This window comes from Clinocottus analis, unplaced genomic scaffold, assembly GCF_023055335.1.
Source record: "Clinocottus analis isolate CAN_PGR_092001 unplaced genomic scaffold, fCliAna1.0.p SCAF_24, whole genome shotgun sequence".
Taxonomy (NCBI): Eukaryota; Metazoa; Chordata; class Actinopteri; order Perciformes; family Cottidae; genus Clinocottus; species Clinocottus analis.
Genome location: NW_027175976.1, coordinates 8,572,829 through 8,583,760, shown reverse-complemented (window position 1 = coordinate 8,583,760; position 10,932 = coordinate 8,572,829). Strand labels below are relative to the sequence as shown.

The 10,932-nt window shown below is 45.7% G+C and overlaps 1 protein-coding gene across 1 annotated transcript; it reads right to left on the bottom strand.

The window, feature by feature from the left end:
• Positions 1-4,610: 4,610 nt before the first annotated feature.
• On the bottom strand, positions 4,611-10,444 carry LOC137794316 (high affinity choline transporter 1-like). Its single transcript, XM_068591068.1, has 7 exons — positions 10,329-10,444; positions 10,045-10,200; positions 9,772-9,920; positions 9,550-9,693; positions 5,574-5,727; positions 5,267-5,481; positions 4,611-5,138 (listed from the first exon to the last, which is right to left on the bottom strand). Exons 2-7 carry the CDS (start codon positions 10,175-10,177, stop codon positions 4,611-4,613), a joined length of 1,323 nt encoding a protein of 440 aa, XP_068447169.1. The 5' UTR covers positions 10,178-10,200; positions 10,329-10,444.
• Between the last annotated feature and the right edge of the window lie 488 nt (positions 10,445-10,932).

Sequence of the window (10,932 nt, the reverse complement as noted above, 5' to 3'; positions counted from 1 at the left end):
TTTTATCGTACAGACTCACCAGTCACAGTATCTGTTCATCAAGTCTTCCTAACGCTTCATATGCGATATCTAAGCAATCGGGGCTTTTTAAGTATGTTTTTTGGGTGATTTTTGGATAGGTGTTTCCCAGCATTGACTCCATATAATCATCGGCAGTTAGTAATTGTAACTGCCGATGTTTGAATTCATCACCATGGCAACCTCTGACATGAGGGCAGTTCAACAGACACACAGACACTTACACACGCACACACACACAGGACTTCTCTCTCTGTCTCCCTCCCTCCCTTTCTCTATCTGTTCATATATATATTCCACTATTTTCATATCTATTCAGCTGTTTTGTTATTTTCAAGTATATTCAGCTTTTTTAAGCTTTATTCAACAATATTTCACTATGTTCAGTATTTAGATGATGCAGTTTTCCTTTCAACTTTTCCAATTATACATTTAAACAACAAGGATTTTCAACAGTTCAGTTTAATGCTTTTGGGCTTCAACACTTTTCATCAGGTAGTTTTCTTTACATGTTCATATATATTCCACTATTTTCATACATATTCAGGTGTTTTATTCAGTTGTTTTGTTATTTTCAAATATATTCAGCTTTTTTAAAGCTTTTTTAAGCTTTATTCAACAATATTTCACTATGTTCAGTGTTTAGATGATGCAGTTTTCCTTTCACCTTTTCCAATTATACATTTAAACAACAAGGATTTTCAACAGTTCAGTTTAATGCTTTTGGGCTTCAACACTTTTCATCAGGTAGTTTTCTTTACATGTTCATATATATTCCACTATTTTCATATATATTCACCTGTTTTGATAAATATTCCAGTATTTTCATATACATTTAGCTGTTTTCATATATATTCAGCTTTAAGCTTTTTTTAAGCTTTATTCAACTTTATTTCACTATTTTCAGCTACATTCAGCAATTTCTTTCAAATATTTCAGCTTTATGCTTCAGCTTTTTGCATTCCAACGCATTTTCCACAGGAAATGCAATTTCTAGTTAAGTGTGGCTTCAGCCGCATGGGGTCATAGACCCCATGCTGGAAGCACACTTCATGTTCTCCTGCGGGCTTATTATTATTATTATTATTATTCTTCTTATAGTCAAACCACTACTCCTCCCAGAGCGTTGCCAGCACATGCGTAAAAAATACGTCGAAACGTGCGGTTTGCGCGGGAATCGTGAGGTATGACTTTTCTAAGAGATTCGCCCGGCCGTTTTCCCGAAAAATGCAAAAAACATAAAAAAAAATTCACGAAATGTTCGTAGAGGGTGGCGCACCAATTAACAGAGTGAGAAGAAGCGACAGAAACTGTTAAAAAAATAAAACGTATTTTGTCATTACTCCCACAATGTTCACTCTTCATACACCATTGTTGGATAGAAACGTTGGAAATCTTGTCTTCTGTCATAAACTGCGGTCGATAGGAATCCAACGGACTCAGACGTCTTGAAATCGGACTGAATGTGAGAGAAAGTCCACCTCGCTCTGCCATCCGCCGCCATGTTAAATCTCCCTCCAAAACCACGTCTCCCCTGAAGCTCGTACCTGATTTGTAAATCGCCCGTACAGACACATGTTTTATCGTACAGACTCACCAGTCACAGTATCTGTTCATCAAGTCTTCCTAACGCTTCATATGCGATATCTAAGCAATCGGGGCTTTTTAAGTATGTTTTTTGGGTGATTTTTGGATAGGTGTTTCCCAGCATTGACTCCATGTAATCATCGGCAGTTAGTAATTGTAACTGCCGATATTCGAATTCATCACCATGGCAACCTCTGACATGAGGGCAGTTTAACAGACACACAGACACTTACACACGCACACACACACAGGACTTCTCTCTCTGTCTCCCTCCCTCCCTTTCTCTATCTGTTCATATATATATTCCACTATTTCCATATATATTCAGCTGTTTTGTTGTTTTCAAATATATTCAGCTTTTTTAAGCTTTATTCAACAATATTTCACTATGTTCGAAGCAATAGTGGCTTTTAAAGTACCATTTTTTAAAATAGTTTGAAAGGAGTTCCACAGTATTTAGGTCTGTTAAGCTCAGCGTAAGGAAGTCCCTTTGAAGTCATCACCATGGCAACCTTTGATCTAACGACCCACAGGTGTTCTCGTTAGGGCAGTTTAACAGACAGGCAGACACTTACACACGCACACACAACACAGATGACTTCTGTCTCTCTGTCTGTTTGTCTCACAGACACACACACAGACACACACACAAACAAACAAACACATACACACACACACACAAACAGACACACAAACACACACACACAAACAGACACATACACACACACACACACAGACACACACAAAGACGTTTACGTGTGTTTTATATTGTGTAGTTGTCTACACTGTGATCATTAATAAGGTCATATGATATTTCATATACGTTTGTGTGTGTTCAGGACGTTCAGTAGTTTATTTCCTTAAGTCCACAGTCCAGTCTGCCTCTAATCAGTCTGCTGGCGCTCACTTGGTCACCATGACGACGGCAGCACACAGGTGCTTCATATCAGCCAATCAGTTTAACACACAAACCAACTCAAGTGCTTTGGAGGAGAGACGGGCGTCAGAAACAAAAGCTATATATTGCGACGTCTTACGGCAGTAGTAGCCACACTTTCAAAATTTCTTGCGAAATTTTCTAGTTATTATTATTCTTCTTATAGTCAAACCACTACTCCTCCCAGAGCGTTGCCAGCACATGCGCAAAAATTACATCGAAACGTGCGGTTTGCGCGGGAATCGTGAGCTATGACTTTTCTAAGAGATTCGCCCGTACGTTTTCCCGAAAAATGCAAAAAACATAACGAAACGTTCGTAGAGGGTGGCGCGCCAATTAACAGAGTGAGAAGAAGCGACAGAAACTGTTAAAAAAATAAAACGTATTTTGTCTTTACTCCCACAATGTTCACTCTTCATACACCATTGTTGGATAGAAACGTTGGAAATCTTGTCTTCTGTCGTAAACTGTGGTCGATAGGAATCCAACAGACTCAGACGTCTTGAAATCGGACTGAATGTGAGAGCAAGTCCACCTCGCTCTGCCATCCGCCGCCATGTTAAATCTCCCTCCAAAGCCACGTCTCCCCTGAAGCTCGTACCTGATTTGTAAATCGCCCGTACAGACACATGTTTTATCGTACAGACTCGCCAGTCACAGTATCTGTTCATCAGGTCTTCCTAACGCTCAATATGCGATATCGAAGCAATAGTGGCTTTTAAAGTACCATTTTTTTAAAATAGTTTGAAAGGAGTTCCACAGTATTTAGGTCTATTAAGCTCAGCGTAAGGAAGTCCCTTTGAAGTCATCACCATGGCAACCTTTGATCTAACGACCCACAGGTGTTCTCGTTAGGGCAGTTTAACAGACACGCAGACACTTACACACGCACACACAACACAGATGACTTCTGTCTCTCTGTCTGTTTGTCTCACACACACAGACACACATACACACACACAAACAAACAAACACATACACAAACACACACAAACAGACACACAAACACACACACACAAACACACACACAAACACACACACACAAAGACGTTTACGTGTGTTTTATATTGTGTAGTTGTCAACACTGATCATTAATAAGGTCATATGATATTTCATATACGTTTGTGTGTGTTCAGGACGTTCAGTAGTTTATTTCCTTAAGTCCACAGTCCAGTCTGCCTCTAATCAGTCTGCTGGCGCTCACTTGGTCACCATGACGACGGCAGCACACAGGTGCTTCATATCAGCCAATCAGTTTAACACACAAACCAACTCAAGTGCTTTGGAGGAGAGACGGGCGTCAGAAACAAAAGCTATATATTGCGACGTCTTACGGCAGTAGTAGCCACACTTTCAAAATTTCTTGCGAAATTTTCTAGTTGTTTTTATGCCTTTGAATGCCTGGGAATTTATCAATACATTTGAAATCAGACAAGTGCAACACACACACACACACACACACACGGCGCTATCTAGTTTCTAGTTTCATGACATCAGAAAGCATCTCTATGGCAGATATCTCCAAAACTGTCAGGTGATTGAAAGTAGGACCCAAACATCGTAGCAACAGTTCAAAAAGTAAATTTAATCCAAAAACTCAGGCTTCCAAAAACACACTAATCTAACACAGAGGTCTACAGAACACTAACAGAGGAACGAACAGAGGACACGCAGTAACCCACAGTACGATCCAACAAGGGGGCAGGAGACAAACAGGGTTTAAATGCAAGAGGGAGGTAACGAGACACTGGTGGAAATCATGAGGGTAACACAGGTGAAGGGACAACACAATCAGAAACCAGGCAGACAATCATAGGGGCAGGAAGTGCAGGGACACAGAGGACACAAGACTACAAACTGAAACAGGAAACAGAAACTCATATCCTGACAAAAACAAAGCAACTCAAACGCAATCAGAGCAAGGCGACTTTAACTTTCACACAGCAATCTGTCACCATTAGTGAGTACAATTGTTTCTAACAGGATGACTATTCAATCTTTAGGACCTAAAATGGAAGAACCAATACCAGAAAGATTCCCACACAACTCAACTAAGACAAAAATAACTTCAGCATTTTGTGTCCAGCATCGGTTCAGAGACACATTTATCATCTCCATCAGCCTCTCTGGCTCCCTCTGCTGGTGGTGGAGCTTCCTGTGACTTCACCTTGAACACGTCCCACCTCTCAGGAAGGATCCCCTTGTTAAACAGGAGTGAGGCCACATATGAAACCAGCAGGATGGAGACCAGACCAGACAGCATGCAGAAGGTCTTGACAGGAAAGCGCTGAACATAAACACCATCCTCTAAAGTGTCTCCTGGGAAATGTAGGATCACAGGGAGGCCAAACAACGGCTCTCCACACAAAACTCTCATGATAAAAGCAATAGCATAGCCTGCAGCAGCCCCATAACCGTTAGAAACTCTGATGAAGAGGACACAGATGAGCTGGGGGAACATTATGGTGTAAGTCAGGTCTGAGCCCAGGATCCAGAACACCATGATGCTGTTTTCCAGGTAGATGAGGGATGTTCCCACAAGTCCTGCAGCCACTATGGAGAGACGGATCACCCACTGCAGCTCTTTATCGGATGCCTAGAAATGAAAACCATGGAATCTTGAAGATTTAATCTTGAGGAAGTAAATAAATACAAAGCTGTAGAACAGTAACGCCAGTAAAGAGCTGAGGAGAACATAAAATGTGCTCCTGTTCCCTACTGCACCTGACTCCTGATGGTCTGGTAGATGTTGGTGGTGAAGATGGTGGATACAGACAAAAGTATAGAGTCAGCCGATGACATCACTGCAGCAGCAATAGCTCCGATGCCAATGGCAGAAATGTAGATGGGTGTTAAATTCTGAAGGGTGATGGGCAACACCATGGCCACCTGCCCTCGCTCGTATGGAGAAGGAGAGCCATATGAGGTGGAGTTCCAGTCTGAAACACAGGAGGCAGAACAGACAACAATGAATGCTGATTCACCACCGTGACATGACAAAGATCACCAACAGGTAAAGAGCAGAGATTACCTGCTGAAGCTGCTACGGCTCCAATCAGCACAGACGGGATTCCTAGAATGATGACGACTCCTGCTGCTATGAAACAGATGATCCTGGCTGTGGACATGGAGGTGGAGGACAGTGTCCTCTGATGGAAATCCTGAGCAGCCAAATTGTCCAAAGTCTATAAATTGTTCCAAAAAAAAAGAAAGAAATTTAAAAGTCTGAAAAAAACATTTTTGTAAATAATTTTTATCACAATTAGAAACCATTTATTGCCAGGAATGTTTTCACAAACAAGGAATTTACCTTGGCGGAAGGTGCAACATTAGACATAAAATGTTAGACGAGACAAACATCCATCAACAGTCAATGACAACACAGTGCAATGTGTATTGAATTAAGTATGAGGTAGAGATAAAGTGCTCAAACACATAACGTTAGTGTTAAAGTGTATGTTTAAGTGACGTGTGTTTAAATAAATAAATGTAAATGGGTGATGCACCAGACGGTCATGGAGGAGCAGAGAATGGACTCAGTGATGGCGGTGTGGAAGTGCACCATCATTTTCTTTGGCAGGTTGAATTTCTTTAGCTGCTTCAGGAAGAACATCCTCTGCTGGGCCTTTTTTGTGATTAAGCTGATGTTCAGCTCCCACTTGAGGTCCTGGGTGATGATGGAGCCCAGGATGCGAGAGGACTCCACAGCGTCGACGGGGGAGTCACACAGAATGAGTAGGGCTGCATTCTTCCTGTAAGCAACAACCATCTCCACTGTCTCTAGCGTTGAGCTCCAGGTTGTTCTGGCTGCACCAGGTCTCCAGGTGGTCAGTCTCCCACCTGTAGGCCGACTCGTCCCCACCAGAGATGAGTCCAATAAGGTTAGTGTTGTCCGAACTTCAGAAGCGTGATGAACTTGTGACTGGAGGTGCAGCTGTTGGTGTACAGCGAGAAGAGCAGAGCGGAAAGAACGAAGACTTGAGGGGAACCGGTGCTGGTGGTCCGAGAGCATGAGACGTGTTTTACCAACTTCACATGCTGTTTCCTGTCGGACAGGAAGTCTGTGATCCCCTTGCAGGTGGAGTCGGGCATGTGTAGCTAGGAGAGCTTGTCCTGCAGCAAGGACGAGATGATGGTGTTGAAAGCAGAGCTGAAGTCCACAAACAGGATCCTGGTTCCTTGGAAGTCCAGATGCTGGAGGATGCAGTGGAGGCCCATGTTACAGAGACGTGAGCTCCTGATGGACTGGGGGATGGGGAGCTGATGGTCTAGGGCTGGTTGATGGAGCTGTGGAGGATAATGTCAGGACTGCTCCATTGTCTTTCAAAGTGACAGGAGAACTTGTTCAGCTCGTCTTCAAACAGAAGCAGAATTGTTTGCTGAGAGCTATTTTTACAGTTTCTCAGAGTACAATCGTTTACCATCTCTCACCGACTTCCTAGACCTGTTTTTTGAACAAGACCTTGTCCCCACTCATAAACGCCTGGTTCTTTTGCAGTCTTAACTTCCTGAGTTCCCTCTGTCAACCAGGGTTTGTCGTTGTTATAACTCACCCTGGAGCTGGTTGGAACACAGCTGTCTTCACAGGAGCTGATGTATGAAGTTATAGCCTCTGTGTATTCATCCAGATTGTATGTAGCAGTCCTAAACATATCCCAGTCTGTACAGTTTAAGCACGCCCGAAGATCCTCCAAGGATTCACAGGTCCACTTCTTGAACTTCATTACCACAGGTTTGCAGAGCTTTAGTGGTCAGTTTCCCAGTGCAGCACGAGGGACGGCGTGATAGGCCCTGCTGATTGTTCTGTAACAGTGATCCAGAATGCTCCTTTCTCTACAAGGGCATTTAATAAACAATCTATATTTAGGGAGTTCATGATTGAGGTTTCCTTTGTTAAAGTCCCCGAGGACAATGACTAAAGAGTCCGGGTAGGTCCGCTCCACACACCGTATCTGTTCGGCGAGTGTCCGCGACACTGCGGCGGCACGTACCAGCCAGAATGAACATGTTATATTGCTGATACTGACAGAAATTATATATTTTTTTAAAACCTTTGATTAAAAAATTTCACTCAAGTATGGTAAATAGTGATGTTCATCATCATGTTTAGCTTCAGATAACTGAGATTTAATTACATTTAAAGCTGTGTTATGAAACCTTGATATACTGTACTTTTACTTTCCAATAACCATTTTATATACCATCCATCCATCCATCCATTTTCCGCCGCTCATCCGGGGTCGGGTCGCGGTGGCAGCACACCTAGCAGACCGACCCAGGCTTCCCTCTCACCCGCAACATTTTCCAGCTCGTTCTGGGGGACCCCGAGACGTTCCCAGGCCAGCCGGGAGATGTAATCCCTCCAGCGTGTCCTGGGTCTTCCCCGGGGCCTCTTCCCAGTTGGACGTGCCTGGAAAACCTCTAATGGGAGGCATCCAGGAGGCATCCGGATTAGATGCCCGAACCACCTCAGCTGACTCCTTTCGATACGAAGGAGCAGCGGCTCGACTCCAAGCTCCCTCCTGATGTCCGAGCTCCTTACCCTATCTCTAAGGCTGAGCCCGGCCACCCTACGGAGGAAGCTCATTTCGGCCGCTTGTATCCGCGACCTCGTTCTTTCGGTCACGACCCAGAGTTCGTGACCATAGGTGAGGGTTGGAACGTAGACCGACCAGTAAATAGAGAGCTTCGCCTTCCGACTCAGCTCCCTCTTCACCAAGACGGACCGGTACAGCGCCTGTTTTACTGCTGCAGCCGCACCGATCCGCCTGTCGATCTCTCGCGCCACCTTACCCTCACTCGTGAACAAGACCCCGAGGTACTTGAACTCCTTCGCTTGGGGCAGGCATGTTGTCCCCACCTGAAGGGAGCAATCCACCGGTTTCCGGCAGAGAACCATGGCCTCGGATTTGGAGGCGCTAACCCTCATCCCTGCCGCTTCAAACTCGGCTGCAAAACGCCCCAGCGAATGCTGGAGGTCACGGTCCGAGGAAGCAAACAGGACCACATCATCTGCAAACAGCAGAGAGGCGATCCCGAGGCCCCCGAACCGGATTTCCTCCGGCCCCCGGCTGCGCCTAGAAATCCTGTCCATGAAGGTCACAAACAGGACCGGTGATAAAGGGCAGCCATGGCGGAGGCCAACACCCACCGGGAACGTGTCTGACTTAATACCGAGGATACGGACACAACTCCTACTGCAGGCGTATAGAGACCGGATAGCCCGTGCCAACGGATCCGGCACCCCGTACTCCTGCAGCACCCCCCACAGAACGCCCCGAGGGACCCGGTCGAAAGCCTTCTCCAAGTCCACAAAGCACATGTAGACTGGTTGGGCAAACTCCCAAGACCCCTCCAGTAGTCCCGCAAGGGTAAAGAGCTGGTCCACTGTTCCACGACCGGGACGGAATCCGCACTGCTCCTCTTGAATCCGAAGTTCGACAAGCGGTCGGAGTCTCCTTTCCAGCACCCTGGCATAAGCTTTTCCCGGGAGGCTGAGTAGTGTGATACCACGATAGTTCGAGCACACTCTCCGGTCCCCCTTCTTGAAGATGGGAACCACCACCCCGGTCTGCCAGTCCATGGGCACTGTTCCCGACCCCCATGCGACACTGAAAAGGCGTGTCAGCCAAGGCAGCCCAGCAATGTCCAGCGCTTTCAGCATCTCAGGGCGGATTTCATCCACCCCCGGCGCCTTGCCACCAAGAAGCTCTTTAACTACCTTAGTGACCTCTGCCAGGGATATGGGTGCACCCACCCCAAGGTCTTCAGGCGCTGCCCCCTCCCCAGGGGACATGTTGGCCGGGTTTATGAGTTCCTCAAAGTGCTCTTTCCACCGTCCGACGATGTCCCCAGTCCGAGTCAGCAGTTCCCCTCCCCCGCTGAGAACAGCCTGGGGTAGGCCCTGCTTTCAGATAACTGACGCCCCGGACAACATAGCTCCCAGGATCACTTATATACCTTTGCCTTAAATGTGACATTTGAAAACACACTGTTATTCATCTCACCATGAGTAGAAAATTATCAATCCATCTCCAGATTTCATCAGACTTAACCTGCCCAAGCCAGGAGCCGTGGTGTGTGTGGTTAAATGTTGTTTCACTGATGTCAGTATAAACGTCACTGGTCAGAACAAAAGGGACACACAGCCACTGTGGAAAAAAGAAATCACTCAGGAGGGTCTAAATAAACGAACACATCACCTTGAACGTTCATTGACTAAAACCCACCAAGCTCAGAAACACCAGAGAGATCTGGATGACGTCAGTGTAAGCCACCGAGTAGAGACCTCCAAGAACAGTGTAGAGGATCACCACCACAGCAGAGATCCAGACACAAACACTGAAGGGCAGATCTATAACTACACTCATGGTGGCTCCTGTAGCGCACAAACACACACAGCAAACACGATGGAGGAAAGGCATGAGGAAAATGGATGAGTCAGAAAGGTAATGTTACTTTGAGCGTACTTGTTCATGTGTACACAAGGAAATCTTGTCTACCCAAGGAAATCAGAGACGTAGGCATCCAGACAACTTCAGTTATGAGAGGAATGATGGCAAGAACCGCAGTCAGTTTGTTTCCATATTTCCTCTGGAAGGGATCCATCATACTGATGTATTGGTTCTCCCTCATTGGCTTTGCAAAGAACAGTCCACCTTTTAAGGAAAAAGATGAAAATGTTTTTCATTATTTGGCTCTGTAGTGTTATTACTGACACAGGGTGTGTCTCAAAGTGCTAACACAAGTTTTTGTTAAAAACACTCAGATTGATGTTGAGACTCACCGATGATGAAGGAAATGGACGTTTGCAGAGGAACAAGGCCCCAGACTAGACCCCTGGTGGGGTTATAGACTGACTCTGCAATACCAAGGATGAAGGCTCCTCCAACCCAAGTAGCTGCATTAAAAACAAATCATAAACACAGATGCAGAATCAGAGCCTGCTTTATTGGCCATGTGTGCGTAGGCAAACAAGGAATTTTACTAAGTTTTGTTCATTGTTCGTCAGAGTGACGTGCAGTGAAAAAAAGCCGTTCTTGGTGCCTGGTGGCGCTTCTTCCCATGCCCGAGTTTGGACATCCGCAACCGCCGCAGCTGCAGCCCTCTTTGCCTGCAGGTACTTGTCAGCTGCTTCAGGAGACCCCTGGGCCAACAAGGCCCGAAGGCCTCTTTCAGCTTGACGACTTCCCTCACCCGGGGTGTCCACCACCGAGTTTTCAGGTTGCTGCCGCGACAGGCATCGATGGCCTTCTGACGACAGCTCCTAGTGGCCGCATCCACAATAAAGGCTTTGAACAAGGTCCACTCGGATTCTACGTCCCCAACCTCCCTCAGGATGTGTCAAAAGTTCTTCCGTAGGTGGGAGTTAAAGACCTCCCAGACAGGAT

Excerpts from the sequence above, each read along its gene's own strand:
- LOC137794316 (XM_068591068.1), bottom strand. The coding sequence starts at position 10,177 with ATGAGGGAGAACCAATACATCAGTATGATGGATCCCTTCCAGAGGAAA. Across the intron at positions 9,921-10,044 it reads TACGTCTCTGATTTCCTTGG|GAGCCACCATGAGTGTAGTT; the intron begins GTAGACAAGATT and ends TGTGCGCTACAG. Across the intron at positions 5,728-9,549 it reads TTGATAATTTTCTACTCATG|ACTTTGGACAATTTGGCTGC; the intron begins GTGAGATGAATA and ends AACAATTTATAG.